The sequence below is a fragment of the Lynx rufus genome, unplaced genomic scaffold (genome assembly GCF_022079265.1).
Source record: "Lynx rufus isolate CCGP_SWC_20201006 ecotype Redwood Valley unplaced genomic scaffold, mLynRuf1.p SCAF_3, whole genome shotgun sequence".
Lineage (NCBI taxonomy): Eukaryota > Metazoa > Chordata > Mammalia > Carnivora > Felidae > Lynx > Lynx rufus.
The window spans coordinates 152,510,011-152,529,830 of NW_025814845.1; the positions used below are offsets into that span (position 1 = coordinate 152,510,011).

The following is a 19,820-nucleotide window of genomic DNA, read 5'->3' on the forward strand; positions in this document are numbered from 1 at the left end:
CATTACCAGTGCATTGTGAGCGAAAATGACTTGCATGTGTATGTGGGAGCATTTCATTAGAAGGGAGTGGTGAATAAAATACAGGGGCACTGTAAGTGCGTGGAATGCAAATATGCTTCTCCAGGCCAGAAAGCGTCAGAAGAGGCTCTGTCATGTGAGCTAGACATGCCCTGATGTGTAGCATTATGGAGAAGAAGATTACATAGCCAGTTTAAGAGCAGTCAGGGCTTTGAAATTTCCCATGATTTGTCTCTAATCATATTTAACCTCATCCTAAGGGAGTTGGGAGTCTTCTCCCATTAAACATAATTGTTCATTTGTTTTTAGCTAGCAGGTACATTGTAATTAAGAACTATTTTCAGTCTGTTTTTGGCTTAGTGTTTCACTGTTTAAAAGGTAGTCATATAAAGAGAGGAACCGGAACCAGAGTTTACTGTGGAAAGTAAGGGGAGGAAACCTTCTGTCAAGGTTCTGATATAAGACCTGTAAAATTCAAAAGGAGAATTGCATAGTTAATACCCTAATTTCGGATAAAGATTGAGAATAAAACCATTCAAGCTCCCATGTGTAAAGACACTTGTATATGAATATATAGAAATACATGTTCAATGACTAATGAAAACATGATGGAACAAAATTCTAACAGCATTTTTCTTTTTCTGGAAAGAGCAAACTGTCGAGCAAATTCTCACTTTTACTGGTTTCCTTATAAAGTCACAGAAGACTTTGACCTTGATGAAGCAAAAAATCCTCCACAGATTTCAGTTTCAAGTATAATGTGGGAAGATAGCCACTTGAGTGGCTTTCTGGAGGCATTTGTAGCAGACCCCATAGGTGGCCCCCTCGTGCCTCTTCAGTGTGCTGCTCTGTCATAATTTCAGCTGCCCATATCTGGATGAGTCTGCCGGAGAGTTTTCCCCTGAAGCTGCACAAATGCAGGAGTTACATGTAAATAAATATCCTGGATCCGTTGCCTCTGAGGAGGGTAACTCCGAGGTGTGTGTTTCACACCATTTCTCAGAGTTCCCCATGGGAAGAAGTCCCAGCTGCCCACAGTGGGGTACAGCTTAGTAACATACCCATGATCAGCCCCCTTCCTTTCCCCTGATCGCCCATCAGGGCGCCCATCCTCCTGCCCTTTTTTCAGCACTTCCGTGTTAGCTTGCACTCACCATTTTCTCAAGGTCTGTTTATTAGGGAATTCAAACTAAGACATATTAAATATGGTAGGGCACAAGCAGAGTAGGGAATTGTACTATATTCTCTTTCTATATAAGTGTACTTTTTTCTTTTGAATAAATACATGTGGTTTATAATCCCAAATGAATTGTGCGCTCCGTGAGGACAAAGGTTACGTTCACAGAGGTGATAGTAGTGGTGGTGGTTTAATCCCTACCCTCTGCGCTTCATCTCCCTCCTTGCTTGCCCCTTGTCCCTCACCCCTCGATCTTTGGTAGGAGGAGAAAAAGCCTCTAAGTCATTTGTCCTTGGCCAGGACTCCTAACCTGATTGCATAACAAAATCATTAGAGGTGCTTATTATAAATATAGGTTTCAAGGCCTCATATCCAGATTTCTAATCCCTTGATGGAGCCTAGGAATCTTTACTTCCATCAGCGTTCCCAGATGATTCTGATATTGCTGGTATAGGCTATGTAACTATTACTTGGGAAGCACTGCATTGTGATTTAGAAAGCAGCGTATATCCACACATGCTTGAAGAGACATCGAGAAATGCGCATTCAAGCCCCAAGTCAGCCACCAACCAGCGTTTTTTATCCTGCATAAGACACTTAACCTCCCTGAGCCTAAACACGAAAGCAGTTGGCCTGAATAACCTTCCGACTTCCTTCCAACTCTCTAGCAGTCTGTGATTCTTCATGGAAATTTTGGTTTGGGGATGAAGTTTCTTTGGTGCTATATCTGTTAGATATCTCTTCCTAGAATTTTTTCCTTTTGGTTTCTTTTAGGAATTAAAAGAGTGCTCAGGTCATGTATTTGTGGATTCTGTGCCTGAATTCTGCTTGCCAGAGGTAAGATGAAAGTGATTCTTATTGTAGAAACAAAGCATATCTTGTCATCTCTCAAAATGGAAGTCAAGAAATAATCTTAAATTTTTTTTTCAAGGTTTTTTATTTATTTTTGGGACAGAGAGCGAAAGAGCATGAACGGGGGAGGGGCAGAGAGAGAGGGAGACACAGAATGGGAAACAGTCTCCAGGCTCTGAGCCATCAGCCCAGAGCCTGACGTGGGGCTCGAACTCACGGACCGCGAGATCGTGACCTGGCTGAAGTCGGACGCTTAACCGACTGCGCCACCCAGGCGCCCCGGAAGTAAAGAAATAATCTTAAGGGGCTTAGCTTTCTGTTTTCAAAAAAAAAAAAAAAAAGACGTTAGAGTGGGAGAGAGCCAAAGCATAAGAGACTGTTAAAAACTGAGAACAAACTGAGGGTTGATGGGGGGTGGGAGGGAGGGGAGGGTGGGTGATGGGTATTGAGGAGCGCACCTTTTGGGATGAGCACTGGGTGTTGTATGGAAACCAATTTGTCAATAAATTTCATATAAAAAAAAAAAGAAAAAAAAATCGAAATGAATCTATTATTCCAGGCACATTATCATGCAACTAAAATATAATCATTTAGGAGCCTTTTATATTATCTGTAAGAAATTTAACTCTCCTTTTTGTATTCCTAGCTCTTTCTATAATCCCCACTGACACTTGTACCAGGGCATAGTTCTGAGCATGATACAGAAATAACTCAAGCCTTTCAGTTTTGTAATTATATCCCTGTGTCTTAGATTAGCCATACTGTTTGTAGTCTTGCTTACAGTGGGTAATTGGGAGTTGCTGTTATTCAACCAATACAGTAAACTGTAATATCAAATATTGCTTGAAATTCACAGATTCTGATTTGAGCCACGGATACCTATTCACTTACATATTATTATCACAGTGACACTTGTTTTAAGAGTTTGGGGTCAGTTTTATCATTTTAAAGAAAACAAAGGTCAGTTTCCATTCATTTTAATTTTTTGTTTCCTTGTTTTTATTTATTTTTGAGAGACAGAGAGGTGAGTGGCAGAGGGTTAGAGAGAGAGGGACAGAGAACCCGAAGGAGGCTCCAGGCTCCAAGCTGTCAGCACAGAGCCCAACACGTGACTCAAACTCAGGAACCATGAGATCATGACCTGAGCCGAAGTCGGACACTTAACCAACTGAGCCACCCAGGCGTGCCCCTGCCCCATTCACTTTAAATGCAGCTAAGTAATCTCAGTTGACAGAGTCCTGATCTCTAGAGCGGTCTAGATGGCACTCTCAACAGACAAAGTATAGGGAGGCCAGTAGCTAGTCCCAGGTTCCTAAGGAAATCAGTGAGAAGCTACCATCCTGTTCTTTCCATGTGCCCAGTGGATTATGGTGCCTCTAGAAAATACTGTCACAATTCAGTGCCAGAAGAAAATTTGAAGTACTATTTCCCTTATTTTTGTACTCTTTCTCCGTCTCTTTCCATTTTAACACCTTCTTTGATATTCTGTAGATAAACTTATTTTCTCTCGTTGAAGTATGTGTATGTGCCCTTTTGGAGTTGTGGAGCAAGATTGGTAACTGAAGGTGGCAGACAAGGGAACAAGTTTGAGATAAAGTAGTAAGAGAAACAGTGAAGGTAAAGAGTTGCCAAGAATCCTGAGCTCTTCCTAACTGCTATTCAAATCTTTTGCCACCTTCATTTGTCATTTAGGAATTGGTGGGGCAGGTCCCCATCTGTTCAAAGATTCCTAATCCCAGGTGCTGCATTTATTTTCAGCTTGCTACATATGGCACTGACTGCAGCAACCTTCAGTTTATGGACCACAGTGTAGAATTTATGAATTGGTGTTCTGATGACTTTCGGACCTGCTCCATGGAGTACTAATCAATTAGAAATTGGAATTAAACAATTCGTATTTTGGGCACCTGGTTGGCTCAGTCAGTTAAGTGTCTGACTTCGGCCCAAGTCATGATCTCACGGTCCATGAGTTTGAGCCCTGTGTCAGGCTCTGTGCTGATAGCTCAGAGGCTGGACCTGCTTTGGATTCTGTGTCTCCCTCTCTCTCTGCCCCTCCCCTGCTCATGCTCTGTCTCTCTCATTTAAATGTTTTAAATAAACATTTTAAAAAAATTACTATTTCACAGTTCACCTTTTGCTTGGCTAAAGGATTATTGATATATTTAGGCTTCTAGAGCTATGTAAGTTTTTTCAGCTTGTATTGTCTTGTAGTTTGTGTCAAGTTAGTAATAGTCACTATTTTAAGGTAGAGGCAGGGCATTGTATGATTGGGAGAAAATAGGAGAGTCACAGAATCAGGACAGATATACTTATTCCAGTGCAGTCTTCAGAAACTTATAGGTGAGCTAATCCCAGTCTTCCTGGAATTTAAAATCTAGTGCAACTACCTTAAATATTTTTGTATCTGCCTAAGTCCACACTGTAGACTGAGTATAAAGTCTAGGGCAATATAGTAAGAAACCAATAAATTATGAGTGTTTGACCCAATTCATGGTCTATAGAACCCAAATGTCTATATACAACAAGTTTAAAATTAAAATAATCTTTATTGGATTTTGAGTGAAAGAATGTAAACAAAAACATAAATGCGAGTATATAAACATGGTTTGGATGTTAAATTTATTTCTCAGGAAAAATGCTTATGTAGGCACCCTTGATATATATACAGACAGAATATATATGTATACATATATTTTTTTCTTCTAGCTGTCCTTACCAAATTTCTAATCATTCTAGACTCTGTGGGCTGACTCTTACATATTAAAGAGAAATTTCAAACTCACCCAGTTTCTCTGTGCAAGAGGGAAAGGAGATGCTTTTGAGCTTTCTTGTTGTTTCAACCGTTGTTTTCTTGTTTTCTAAAGTTTTTTTTTTAAGTTTATTTATTTATTGGGGGGGGGGGAAGGGCAGAGAGAAAGGGAGAGAAAGAATCCCAAGCAGGCTCCACAGTGCCAGCACAGAGCCTGACACAGGGCTCAATCCCACAAACTGTGAGATCATGACCTGAACCGAAATCAAGAGTCAGACACTTAACTGATTGAGCCACCCAGGCATTCCCTTGTTTTCTTCTGGATCTGTCACTCTGCGATTATGTCTTAATTTTCTTATTTGTTTAAGAATGGTTCTAGAGAGGTAGTAGGGAATAGAACTATTGGAATGTTACATGACCCTTCCTTATGAGGATATTGTCCTGGAAGTGCAATGCACACATGGAGTTAAGGGTGGTGTAAATTAGCTGTTACTGTCATTAGGCATTTTATTCACACAGATTGCCATTGCCCTAGCAGTGAGTAACTTCTGACCTCTAATCTACATGCTGTCCTCAGGAGCTGATTATCTCTTGGCGGCTTTATTAAATTAAATTACTTTGTATGTAAAGCCATTCAACCAGAAAATACCCACAGCCAAAATGGCAAACTGTCTCTATTATTTGCAAGATGGCACAGAGCTCTTTGTTCTTACTTCTTCTCTGTGGGAGACATAATAGCTCAACAACCCATTCTCCCAACTAAAACACTTCCTTGACTTACCCTATGCTGTCCTTAGTACACCATACAATTTCTCAGAGTAACTTTAGTGATTGAGACAATGTCTCTGAATAATCGCAATTCACTTTTCCCACAGAAAGTGCCAGTTCTAATGATGCATTCCTCCAATAGCAGTGCACCTAGGCCTGTTTTGCACTTGGCTACCACAACTGGGAGGGGACAGAGATGAGTCACACAGGATTCTTACCCTCAGAGACATTTAATATTGGAGGGACAAAGTGGTGCTTTGAGGAGCTGTTTTACAGAATGGCAACAGTCATAAGAGGGGCATCTACATAGAGACACCTGGGTGGCTCAGTTGGTTGAGCATCCAGCTTTGGCTCAGGTCATCATCTCACAGTTTGTGAGTTCAAGCCCCACATCAGGCGGATAGTGCAGAACCTTCTTGGGATTCTCTCCCTCTGTCTCTCTGCCCTCCCAAACTCACTCACTCACTTTCACTCACTCTCTCTCTCTCTCTCTCCACCCCCCCCCCCCATAATAAATAAACTTAAAAAAAAAAAAAAAGCGGGCTTCCAGAAAATGCCTTGTAATTCTGAGAAAGAATTGTGTTTTTTTCATCTGGGCAAATCAGGAAGGTTTAACAGAGGAAGTGAATTAAGCTTTAAAGGACAAGTAGGACTTAAATATATGGGGAAACATTCCTTTCTGCTGAAAGAGTTTTCATAAAGTTTACTAAACACGAGTGGCATTTTCTCTCACCTGCCAACCTGTCTTTCCCTTTTCATGTGACCTTAATAGTGGAGTAAAAGGTAAATTTAAGGTTAAGGCTAGGGCAGAATATGACAGTATAATTTCCTTTTGTGATTCTGACACTAGATTTGTTTTGGATCTATATCCAGCACTAGTGGTCAAAATTTCCCTCTAGAAGAAAAAGAAGTTTCCTCCTGCATTTACCTTGTGAAGGGCTAGTTTGTGCCTAAGCTGCTCCCTCTGTCACCAGTAATCCATGGCAGTGGTGCATTAGATTCGCATTCCCCTCGCGGCTTCTGTCGTGCTCTTTCTGCTTCACGGTACCTGGTTGCACGTGCTAGGCAGCAGCTGCTGAGACGTCCTGTTGTCATTTCCCCTTATCTGCCTAACTCAGAACTCTATTTCGGTAAAATCTGAGCGCTGCTGGTGCACTGACTGGCTGCATTCTCGCTGTTAGCCATCCTGTCCTGCTACTTAATGCCAACATTAGGAAACATCCTAAAATGAGAGAATAGAAGCGTTGCATGAAAGGCATCATTATTCTGTAGTACAAGAACAACTCCTCTGCATTCTGACAGCATCATTTTTCAGTCACATCATGTTGATCTATGTGCCCTGAACAGATATGTATCATTCCCTCCCCTTTCTTTTCAGACCGAACTAATAGATCTGTCTACGGTAGATGTGATCCTCATCTCTAACTACCACTGCATGATGGCACTGCCCTACATCACTGAGCACACTGGTTTCACAGGCACAGTGTATGCCACAGAGCCCACCGTCCAGATTGGCAGGTGAGAGTATTTATTCTCCCAGCAGAAAGTGGCTAAAGAACTCCTTCCTTCCTTGGTGACCATCTAACAGAATGTTGTGCCAAGAGTGATTGGTGTTTCCTTCTGAGCAGCTAACCCAGAAGTAGAATTGGTGTGAGTAGACTACTCTCCACAAATAAAACAAGCATTCATTGGAATTGCCTCAAGATTAATGCAGCAAGTAGTCTCAGTCTTTTGTTTGGTTTTTTGAAACAAAGAGTGGAAGAAGGTGTTCGCAGAGACAGGTCCTCTGTGCAGATGACCCTAATTAGGGGAGGTAACGTTGAGTAAGATGTCACAAAGATGTAATGCAAAGAGCTTCAGGAGAAAGGAGCATAGCCTATTGAAGAAAAGAAGAGATCGTATTACTTTGCTTTCAGAATTTCCTCCCTGTATGATTTAGCACAGACTGTAAATGGAGACAGCTTGTAGAAAACAGGATAAGTAATTAGATGGTTAAGTTGACTGTACTTGTGACAGGGTGAAACTCAGAGCTCTAAGGAGTAAAAGGAGCCTGCCTTTGTCTCTGAGAATGCTCTGCTATCTCTTCCTCTGCCCCTCCCAAGCCTTCACGATGCAAGTGGTTGCTGCCAGTACCTATAGCATCATTTAGTGAGAGAAAAATCACGTGAAGAAAATTACCTACCCCAGAAAAAAGAATTATGTTGAAGCAGACTAACAAGTATGGTATAAAGTGAAACTAGCAAGACTCAAAATACAGGATCAAGGTGTTGATACAGACTCTTAGCTTCGGGTTCCAGTGTCTTGCAAAAGTACAAGATGGAATTACCAGAAAGAAACCAAATGTGTCCTTGTTTTTTGTGTCCGCTCACGTTAAAGAACATTTCATGTGTACAGGAGAAGCCTGGAGATCTGAGGAAGGGACATTATAGGAAAGGCAAACACATGGTGGTAGATCACTGATAATGCGAGGATAAGCTGAAAGCATCAGACTCTACTCTGAAAAGGTTAAAGCATGAGGAAGGACACGCCAGACTGTTCTCCAGGAACTCCAGCCAGAACGATAATGTGCCTGGGTCCCAGATCTTTGAATGTGCTAGAACTAGTGCTGCTCCTTGAAGATGAAAGGAGATGGGATGGGGAATAAATAAATCGATGGAAATGAAATGAAGTTGTTCAACGTTCAAGTGCTAGTAAAACTACAGCCTACCGTATCTCTATGTTGATTGGGAGAGGATTTGAGTCAATATGGGTCCTCTCTACTGCGTTCTGAAAGGGGAGTCAAGATGTTGAAAATCTTTTTCTCGCTTTTTGGTCATCCTCTAGTCATCCAGGATTCTCACAGGTCTCTGCCATGCACTTTTCAGAGCACATTGCATCATCGATCCACTCGAGTAAAGCATTTCTTAGGTTCCCCTCTGTTGTGATTTTGTGGTAATCTATCTCATGATCTGCACACAGAACCTGTCCTTTTGCAAGTCTTGAGTTAGGCTTTTAGGATTAATTCTTAAGAGTATTCTACCATGTGGAATTTTGTAAATTCCGAAAACGCATGTCAAGAAAACGTGCTTTTCCAATGTAAAATTTCCACTTAATATTGTCATTAAAAAAACAATCCTACCCCACCCCTGCTGCCACCAAAATCAGGTACTTCACAGTCATTTGGCTTTTCCTCCTTTCATATTTTTAGTTCCATTAAGGCAGAGATCTTAAGAATGAGAGCTAAACCATGGGCTTGTATATTTCAGTGTCCAAAGATAAGATACATGCCAGGCTTGTTTTAAAGGTGAATTAAATCATTTATGTTCGAAATGTCTAACATGGAAATTCAACGAGATGGTTGGGTTTCTGTTCAGGTTTATGTGAATGGGTGTCCAAATTTATATGCAACAGAGAGAAAAATGATTAGGGAGGGGGAAGGGAGACAAGCCCACTCGTCTTGGCTACCATGTTACGAATGTGGTGTTTTTCTCATATTTCTATGAGTGCTCATCATTTTTTTCTTTAAACTCAGGCTTCTCATGGAAGAGCTGGTGAATTTCATTGAAAGAGTGCCCAAGGCTCAGTCTGCCTCCTTGTGGAAGAACAAGGATATTCAGCGGTGAGCAGTAGACCTGTCTGTTCCCCTTGACAGTAGACCCACAGGCAGACCATTGACAGATAAATTACAGCTTTGGATGGCATGTATTGTAAGAGGTGCTCGTCACGGTGCTATAGGCACTCAGAGAATGAAAAACTCTTTGTGTAGGGAAGCTGATGAGGACATCCTTAGGAGGTGGTGGCAGTTAAGGTGGGTCTTGAAGGAAGAAAAGGACTTTCCTGATAGAAAAGGTCGGGAAGTACGTCCCAGCACAGCATGACAGGATATTCGGGGAACAGTGAGAAGTACAGGGTGGATGAGAGTGGGAAAGCAGAGAGGTGAGAAATGAAACTATAGAGGTACATTGGGGCAAGATAATGAAGAATCTGATGTGTGAAGTTTGAGTTTTGTATTATGGAGAGTGGGAAGTCCCTCTGTGGAGGCTTGTAAGGAGGAGAATGTTGTGATCACACATTTGGGGGAAAGTGACTCTAGAAGCAGCACGAAAGATGGGTTGGGTGCAGAGATGGAGGCAAAAGACCAGGTGTAGGACTCTTTCAGAAACCCAGGGGAGAGAACAAAAGCCTGAACGGAGGCAGTAGCAGGGAGCATGAAGAAATTTCTAAGACAGAATGGAGAAGAATTGATATGAATTGTGAAAGAGGCTGTGAAGTCATCCTTAGGAAGATCAGAGGAGAGCTGAGCGGCAGCCCAGGGTAAAAGGGAATTTCCCCACACCTGGCCTTGTCATTTGGTATCAGATGCTGCAGAAATATCATCATGTAAGATGGAGGTAACACCCTTGGTTAATGGAAGTCCCAGGGAGGTTAGTTTCACTGGAGTGCTAGGATCAAAAACCAGATCGTAAGAGGTGACATAGTAGAAATATAATAGTAGAGGCAAGGAGGCAGCTTGATTCTACTTCCATGCTCATGTTTCAGTAGTAGCGGAGGACCCTAGCCAGTCTGAGCATACTGCGGTTTCTGTGAGCCTACCCTCCATCACGGTGGTCCCAGCCTTCCAGGCCTAGCATCCAGAGTCTGGAGTAAAAACTCGTCATTGGCTTTTTAAGTAGTGGGTGTCCCATGTGTGCCTGCCCAAGTCCACTCTTTTCCAGCCACCTTGCCACTGAGTTCTCTTTCCCTCTAGGTCAGTGATTTGTGAGCTCTCTAGTTATCTAAGCTTTAGAATGTCTTAGTTTTTGTGACTGTTCCTTCTACAAAAATATGTATGTGTAGCTAAGAGAATATGCTTTGTTTTTATACTGTAACTGTTTCAGAGTTTGAGCATATGAGTTTCCTCTGTGTATGTGTTGTTTTATTTAACTTACACTGTGTGCCAGACACTTGTTTTTCTTAATTCACTTAAAGTCTCAGCATTTTACTTAATTTATTTAGTTCTATAACATCATTTTGCAGAAGAGAAAACAGGCACAGATAGGTTAAGTAACTTGCTCAAGGTCAGCCAACTAGTGAGTGGTAGGATTTCAATTAGAACCCAGGCAGTAGGGCTAGCCTGGTTCCAGAGTTTGTGCTTTTAACCATTATGCCGGGCTGCCTTGAGGGCACACATGTCACTTTTTTTTTTTTTTTAATTTTTTTTTTCAACGTTTATTTATTTTTGGGACAGAGAGAGACAGAGCATGAACGGGGGAGGGGCAGAGAGAGAGGGAGACACAGAATCGGAAACAGGCTCCAGGCTCTGAGCCATCAGCCCAGAGCCCGACGCGGGGCTCAAACTCACGGACCGCAAGATCGTGACCTGGCTGAAGTCGGACGCTTAACCGACTGCGCCACCCAGGCGCCCCTACATGTCACTTTTTGAGTGCATGTGAGCCCCCTCAGGTGAGGAGAGGAGGAAGTATGTGTAACTGTGCTCATTTTTCTCCTCTGTTTTATGGATATTGTTTGGGTCTCGATTTCTGTGATTTAGGGATATGGTGTCTGTATGGCTTCATGGTAGGAAAGACTCACACGTGTGTCTGACTCTTCTGTGTGTACACCCACCTGCCTAAGACAAGATCCCTTTCCCTTCTCATTTTGCATTCTTGTTCTCAGCTGCCTCTCCTCCTGCCCATTCCTATCCCTCCTTCCCCTTTTCTTTCTCTCTCCTGTGTGCCCACTGGAGCACATCAGACCTAGCTGTGTTCATTTCCCGCCTTAGAAATTTTAGGACTTTGTTCTCTTTCCCCATGGAACATGTACACATTGGCCCTTATTTCCTCCTTTTAAATTTATACCCCTTACAGTATTCTTCCACAAATAATTTTGGCACACCAGAAGTGATGTTCAAAGGTCACTGTTTCCTGGCTCCCAAACCCTGGGCCAAGTCTTAGGAAGTCCCATGTCCTTATTTTGCCTTTTCTTCTGTGACCTTGGGCAGAGTCCTTGGCAATTTTCCTTTGCCTCCCATTCTTTGTAAAATACAACGAGATAACTGACTTGCAAAAGAAGTGCCATCGTTTATGAGGGAGAAGGGTGAAATGACCTTGAAGGAGCAGAGGATGGGGAGGGCAAGGTTGCAGGGGTAGACTGAAAGTTATTTCCTAAGATGCTTAGGAAATCTCCCTTTTAAAGAAGGGTGCTCCTTGAATTAAAACCTTGAATTCGCTATCTCGCCACCTAGTGGGCAAAAAGCTGAAACTGTTGAAAGCTAACTTGGTAAAGGAGCAAGCTGAATAACTTGGACTAGTGGAGAAGACCTCATTTCATTATTTCATATATTGAAACCATATTTCTGATCCTGATCAAGTATTGTGTTTTGGCATCTGAGCACAAGATGAGCCATAGTTATTGATAGAGAAAGAGAAGACTCTTATTGGAAAGAATATGCTGAGTGTTAGAGAAACAAACCTAGCAAGCCATGTCCTCTTTTTCTCCTGGATAAACTCCGCATAAATATTACAAGCGGTAGAGGAATTTGAAGAGCTGTTTTGTAATTGACATCAGACAAAAGAGTTCTTGTGAAATACTCACCTAGAATTTAACCTTGGGCCAGAATACTAAAAGTGCTTCATTTGAATAACATTTATGCTGAAGGCTTTACATCACTTTAAAATTTCTGTCACGAGCCAGTTCATATCTAGTGTCCCAAAGTACTGTGGCACACTAAATTGAGTGAGAAACACTGTTTTTTGCTGTCTGTTACATTGACATTTTTCCCAAGTGATATGAGCTGTGTCTTCTATTTTTTCATTCCCCCCTTTTCTTCCCCCTTTAATTCCTGTACTCACCTTGTTGAGAGGGGTCTTAAGTAGGGCTCACAAACTCAGATGACTCCAGGGATGGGAAAGGTCAATACAGGAGTAAGGTGGGCCACCTGTAACTGTGGACTAGGGATCACATCCCTCTAAAGGGGCACAACTTCAGCAGATTATGGCCATATGGAAACGTGAGTCTATTGCTGCCAAATCTTCCTTTTCTTTTTCTTTTTTTCTTTTTTTAAGAGAAGCCCAAACTCTGGATGTTTTAAATGTGATTTTTTTTTTCATCTTTTTAAAATGTTGGCTCACACATGAAGATAAAATCCTGTATGATCCAAGTAAAACACCTCTGAGTTGGATTTGAGACTCAGGCCCCAGTTTTTGACTTAAACTTCACACAGGCGGTCTCTTGGTTAAGTGCCTAGAATTGATGCATTTTGGTAGCTTAAGTTATTTAATAAGACCATGAACTAAAAAAATAAATTAATTAAAACCTTTCAGACTCATTGGTCAAAGGAATCTGACAAATTCTCTTAAATCATTTGAAGTTAGTTTGAGTTAGCGTTTGATTTAGTATTAGGATGTATAGCAAAAGAAGCTATTACTCTTGCTTTTTGGCAGCTGTCTGACTCTCCTGCCTCAGTTGACACCGCTCCTTGAGATTTATTTAGAAGTTAGACATCTTTCTTCCTCATTTTGATGGCCGCAGTTTACTCTTCTTGAAAAAGAGATTTTGAAGGGTAGGAAAAGGAGACTCCCTCTGCAAGATAATTTTTGAGTCTCTGACTTTCCCATACCCACTTCAAGGTTTAGGGTTTTTAACAGGAAAACTTAGAACAGAATATTCCACTTAAGAAACTAAACCAGCAGGTAGGATTTTCCTGTATTAGCCTAGAAGTCTACGGTTATAATTAAGGATAAATCATTACAGGATATTGTCATAACCTTCTTGCAAGCATTAAGGAATTATGCACCGATATAGTCCTGGCAGAAATGTTGTGGCAGTTTTCAGTAGTCAGAGCTCAAATATGTGGGTTCATCCCTTATAAAAAACATAAAAGAAGACATGGTTGAAGTTCCTCAGCTCTGATGCTCCAGGGCTAACTATATGGTCGGGAAAAAATTAAAGCTATGGGCTTGGAGATCAAATAGACAGGTGTTTAAATTTCATATCTGCTTCCCAGTAGCTGTAGCAATTTATTTCTTCTAGGCTCTGTTTCTTCATTTATAAAACAAGAATAACATTAGCAGCCTTGCAGTGTTGTGTTGAGGACTAAATAAGTAGCATGAGAGTCCTTCAAACAGTGCAAGGCACATAGTAGGTGCTCTGTAAACACCAGCATCCTTTCCCCTTTAATGGTACCCTTGGCTCACATAACCTCTTTTCCATAATCAGCACACATGTGCCTTCCACAACCTAATTTATCTTTAGATGCTACCTTTCCTGATGAAAGTAAGGTAGTATAAAAGAAGGAAAACCATTTTTCTGATTCCACAGTTGTCTCCTGTTAGCACTGTCATCCAGACGCTGGCACTCAGTCTCCTTTTCTGTAAAACAAGAGAATTGAATTAAATTATCTCTAAGTTCACTTAGGTTACAGCTTTTAAAGATGTCCAAGGGAGAGGCTCCTTAAGCCAGTGTTCATGGAGTGGCAGTACTTTGATGAAGTCATCACTGCTTGTCCTTGAGCTTTGCAGTTCCAGAAACTTAATCATTTCATTTCACTCAGAGTTGATTAGCCTCTGAGGGACTGATTCCGGCTAACTAAACTCCCAGGATATTGACTGACAAACAAAAATCCCATTTAATTACTTTATACTGAGACATCTGCCTGGCTCCCGAACTAAAATGGTTCATCTATCTAGGACACTCCGGTCTGGTCAGCAAGTCCACTTAAGAGATCAAGTTATAGATAAGAGGTTTTTTTGATGAGAATCGAATCAAAGCAAAGGTAGTTTAGGTACTCTGGAGAATTGTTTTTATTGTGCTTTAGTAGCCTAAGCAATTGCCTTTGTCCTTTTTAGAGATAAATGGGTCTAAAACAAAAATCAGAGATTATAGTTTTAGGTTAATATTAAATGCCCAGGGCGCCTGGGTAGCTCAGTTGGTTAAGTGTCAGACTCTTCTTGATCTTGGCTCAGGTCATGGTCTCACAGTTCAGGAGTTCAAGCCCCACCTCGGGCTCTGCACTGACAGTGCAGGACTACTTGGATTGTCCGTCTCCCTCTTCTCTGTCTCACTCCTTCGCCCCCACCCCCTCCGCTGCTCACGTGCTTTTTCTCTCTCATATAAACTTAAAAAGAAATATTGAGAAATGCTTGATTATCAAGCTCCACTTTAGTAAACGCCACATAGATCATCACTCTGCTAAAACATCTCCACCCCACCCCATTCACATGTATATTAAGCACACTTTCCTGTAATGAGAGGGAAAAGACATTGCTGTTGCTTATATTCTTTGTATTCTGCTCTTACATTCATTTTGCAGATTCCTTCATTCATCACACACTCAGAAAAAACCCAACCAGTGTTTTATCTCTAAGCTTTTAAGTGGTCCCTATGGACTTAAAAGTCTTACTCTTTAACACAAACACATGGTCTTTGCTGCTTGTTGGATGCTGGTAGGATGGAAGAAGAGACAGCAGAGCTCTGGCATGATGTCAGAACACTGGGGGAAAGTTTAAGTACTTAAGTGTGATAAGAAAAAACAAAACAATGAAATCTTTTAGAAAGTACTTATTAAACATTTAGACTCTGAGAACTTGACTTTGATAAATTAGAAAGCCAGAAAAAATAGAACTAGTTCCCACTGGGTTTCTTTATCCAACTTTTCCTGAATCAGCCAATCATCTTAATAGCTTCGAATGGCTCTATAAATCCCTCTCTATAATTACAGCCTCAGGTAAGCACAAGCAGAATTTTAGGGAAAGTTAGGTTAGATGTTAGGAAATATAAGGAAGTAGTGACCAAGTGACTAAATATCGCAAAGGAGTAAGAAAAGGGTGTCAATAAAAGGAATTTGTGAATATAAATATGGAATTCAGATGACTTACTAACTGCCAAGTGCCTGGCATCATGATAAGTTTGTAGGAAAATGCCCCCAAAAGTTTAAGACATAATCCCTGTACCCAAGGAGCTTGTCAAGCAAAGATTATATACTAAGTGGCCAGACTTACACTGGACTTAGCAGATTTAAGTAGAGTTTCAAAGAGGGAAGAGGCGATTCTAAGATAAAGGAAGGGTAGAGGCAAAAACAGGGCAACATGGCATGATTGAGAAGTGACTGGATTGGTTCAAACCAGCCAGTGCATACCAGGAAAGAGAGAAAAGAATTGGAAATTAACATTGTAGAAAAGATTATTGAAACTTTGGTCATTTGAAAAAGCCACCAGTATATTTGACTAATTCCTAGTTTAAATCTCTTCTGCAGCTGATAGGAAATTCACCAAAATTGTGGAAATTTTGTCACCAAACCTGTATGAAAAAGGAAACCTCTGGATATTTCCCAGTAGAAAAATGACAAATAATTAGTTTTAAATCTGAAAAATAGTGTACTCAATAAAAGGTACCAGAATAAGATACCCCAAGAATTTAAGTATAAGGGGGGAACTAAAGTGATTGAATTTCATTAAAAAGCTAAATTTCATAAAGCACTGATTATCCTATATATGATGATAATACATATATATATATAACACATTTGCTGTAGTCCTCACAACAATCTTTGAAGGAAGTATTTTACCCTCAGTTTAGAAATATGGTGGAAAGAAAAGGTTAAGTAAATCGCTCAATGTTGCAACCAAAATAAGCAAAAATTGAAGTTAAATTGGATATGAAGAATACCCTTCTACAGAAGTTCTGTATAATTAGTGCTTGTAAAAATGTCATTGAGGAGACCTCAGGAAAGCCCAGACTTAGTTAAGGTATTTAAACATGGGTTCTGTGCTAACATGTGATCCAGAAAACTATAATTTATGAATAACACTGGGTTGTCTGTTCTGAGTCGCCTACAAGAGCTTCACCTCTCTCTGGCTCCACTGGGAAGGAATCACTCACGTGGGTGATGGCACAGTTCTGTTCCTCACAGGTGATGGACTGAAGCCTCCTTCAGGCCCTTGTGTGTGGACCTCTCCACAGAGCGTCTCACAGCGGTTTCATCATAGTGAGCAAGAGGACAAAAGAGAGAATATGGGCAAGATGGAAGTCACAGTCATTAGTAAACTAATCTTAGAAGAAGTAACATCCCTTCAGTTTTGTCATATTCTCTTCACTTGAAGCAAACCACTAGGTCCAGCCCACCCTCTGGGAAGGGGAACCACACAAGGGAGTGAATACAGAAGGCCAGGGATCCTTAGGACCATGTTAGAAGCTGCCTGCCATAAAACCCTACACTGAGCAGGTCAGACTCGAGACCAGAGTCCTTGGGACCTGCATAGCCTTCCTCTTCTGGCTCACTGGTTGGTTCTTCCCTGAAGTTCTCACCTCCTCACACACTGTCATAGGGCTCTCTAGCCAAACTTACTGGTGCACTTTGGACAGAACTTGTCAATAATTGACTCACTGGTTCCTACCTTTCCTGGGGCAACAAGTGAACAGACATTTTTATTTTGTGAGTGTCTTTTGTGTTGGGCACTGCTCAGTCAGGATACAAAAATGCAAAAAGATACTATGGTGTGAGTAATACGATATAATGGAATAAAAACATATATGTTATTGTTTTTATTGTTGTATTTAACAAGGCTATTATCTCCTTCCCAACAGTGCTCTCCTAAACTAGTTATTAAAAAATCATCATGAATGTTTCTTTATAAACAGATGCTTTCCTCAGTTTCTCTGGAACATAAATTTATTATTTCTATGCCATTTGCCCTAACAGGAAGATGAGAGAAGATCCAAGTTGAAATATACCTGAATTTTTCACAAGTCTTTTGTTTTGCTTAAGGAAATTGTTATTCTCTACACTCTAGTAATTTCTTCAGAAGTAGGTTCTGGACTGTTGAAGACAAAAGTAATAGATATTTCATATCTTTGGTCTTCCCTTTTTCCCTTATCAAGGGCTCAGCATTTGCTGGCTTATTCTAGAGGTTGAATATATGATTGTTTAATCTCCAACAGAGAGTGAAGGAAACATTAGCCAAATGCCTCGTCTTGAGAAAGACTGTTTCATATTTTAATCTGCTTAATTTGTAGAGGACATTGTCCCAGATGGTAAGGGGAGAGTATGCTGGGAAGGGTCCTCAAGGGAAGAAAGTAAAGCCCAGAAAGTTGTTTCGGGTAATGGCCGTACTGGTTGTCAAGGGATGGGAAGAAGGTTCACTGTAAGGAAAGCGGGTTGAATCTAGGCTTGAGTATGACTTTTTGCTCCACCTCTAACAGAGATGACTCTGTTGCAGCACCTTGGCAAAGCTGAGGGCAGTGTAAGACAAATTCACATAAGTTGAAAGATGTGATTGGGCTTCAAGTGTTATTTTTCATCCTCCCCACCCTCTCAAGCCACTCCCATAATAGCCTTCCAGCTCTGGCTTAAAGCTTAGAAACAAACCCTTCTTCTCCTACCCAGCCCAAAGTAAGAAGTCTTTATTTTTATGAAGGTCAGCACTAGGGTGCCCAAACCATGAAGCTCCCTGATCCTGAGGAATTTAAAGAAGAAGCTAAAGCAGGGGAGTAGCTTGGGTTCTTTCTTGAGACCCTATAGAGCAGTGCGTGGGCCACTTAAGTTCAGAGTCATTGCTGCTCATTGAAGTAAATCACCCTGGGCTGAAGTTTACTCTGATACTGTTGGAAAATGCATATGTTCCTGGAGCTGTGTTGGCTGTGTTTTGGGAGGGGAGGAGTTGGGGGAGGGAGTGGTTAGAGACCATCTTTATTCAGCATCTGTTCTCTGCTAGACATTCATGTACATTATACTATTTGCCCCTCACAGAACAACTCTAAATTCTTCTAGAGGTGCTGCTCTCCCAGTTTCACAAATAAGGAAACTGAGGCTCAGAGGTGAAGAAGTAATGCTGGGATTTATATCCGGACAAGACTGTAAATCCTGTTTCTTCCATCAGGTGCCTCTGAGAGAAACCTCTCCTTCCTCCAAGTAGTTGGCAGAGAGTCAACAGGGGTGTGAAAGGAAAAGGGAAGCAGTAGCAGCCCCTACCAGTAGCTGCATCCAAAGGGCTCTCCTGTACCACTTCCCTGTCTCTGATACACAGTTAGGCCATTCTCCCAAAGAGAACATAGGATGTGTACCTGGCCTTGACCACTGTCACAAGACCTGAGAAAAAGAAGCTGTCTAGATTTTAAAGGAGTAAGTGTTGTCCACACAAAATATGAAGAGGAGACAACATGATAGGTTACAGGCTGGAGGAAGCCTGGCACCAAGAGAGCTGTTTATAGCTCAGTATACAGAACAAAGGCTGAGGCAGGACCCAGATAAAGAAGGGCCTTATAAAGTCATGCTAAGAGCCTTGGATTTATTCTGAATGTAATGGGAAGCATTAAAGTGAAAAAGGGGAGGGAGGGTGGGAGGGTGGGCGCGCGCGCGTGTGCGTGTGTGTGTGTGTGGATTTGCATTTTCAATATATCTTTTAGACCCTTCAGTGAGAGAAGGCAAGTCTGCAGGCAGGGATGACTCATGGCTTTTGACATCTTTTTATTGCCTTGTACTGTTGTAAAAATGTTTTAGACTTAAACTCCTTATGAGCAGAAGCCTTTATGTTGTGCCTGTTCTAGCCCTTATAGGACTTCAGTGCTATGGCCATAGTCAGGGCTAAATATTTATTGAATAAATATTGTAAAACCTAAAGCAATCCAGTGTATGTAGGACAGATAAGTGAAATAAAATCTTCATGAGTGTGTTTATGCAGAAGGTAAAAAGAAGGATTATTAATATTTTGTTGCTGGAGAAACAAAGGTAAGGAGAATTGGGACAGCGTGATCCATGTGCTAGGTTAGCTAAACCTCTATTCAGTGTTTACAGTATTCTGACTGTATAAATGCAACTCCCTGGCCTTATAACATTGTTAGGATTACTTTTCTTTCTTGTACAACTTTTTGTTTTCCCTTGAGTTAGTAATGATCTTGTCTGCTTAGTTTCCTATACACTTCTTACTAATTTATCTCCAACCTGTCTCTTTGTACAAGTCTCTCCTCAGTATGTTCAAACTCAGTGTGTTGTAACAGTTTTATCTTCTTGGAAATTCTCTCCCAGAACCTTCTCTTTCCCCCATCTGATCTCAGCTGCTCTTGGGCCTGCAGCATGGCTCTCCATGTAGGATTTTCTTCACCATTATCCTGAAGAGATCCTCACCTCTTTCTTCTGTTGCAACCTCTGTTTTCTGGGTCTTTTTCTTGTTCATGCCTTCATTTTGCCAGGCACATTCCCTACTAACTTCCTGAGGAAGAGTGCATGGGAGGCAAACTTTCTGAGACACTGCACATCTATAAAATGCCTTTGTTGTGCCCTCACCCTCCAATGGATAGAAATCC

General features: G+C 41.2%; 1 protein-coding gene across 2 annotated transcripts in view; it reads left to right on the top strand.

The window, feature by feature from the left end:
* INTS9 (integrator complex subunit 9) overlaps positions 1–19,820 on the top strand; it is a 101,448-nt gene that overhangs the window by 40,182 nt on the left and 41,446 nt on the right. For both annotated transcript variants that reach the window (XM_047091602.1, XM_047091603.1), the window contains exons 4-6: positions 1,970–2,032; positions 6,943–7,082; positions 9,076–9,162. In XM_047091602.1, the coding sequence (XP_046947558.1) occupies positions 1,970–2,032; positions 6,943–7,082; positions 9,076–9,162 (290 nt within the window). The remainder of the gene's footprint in view (positions 1–1,969; positions 2,033–6,942; positions 7,083–9,075; positions 9,163–19,820) is intronic.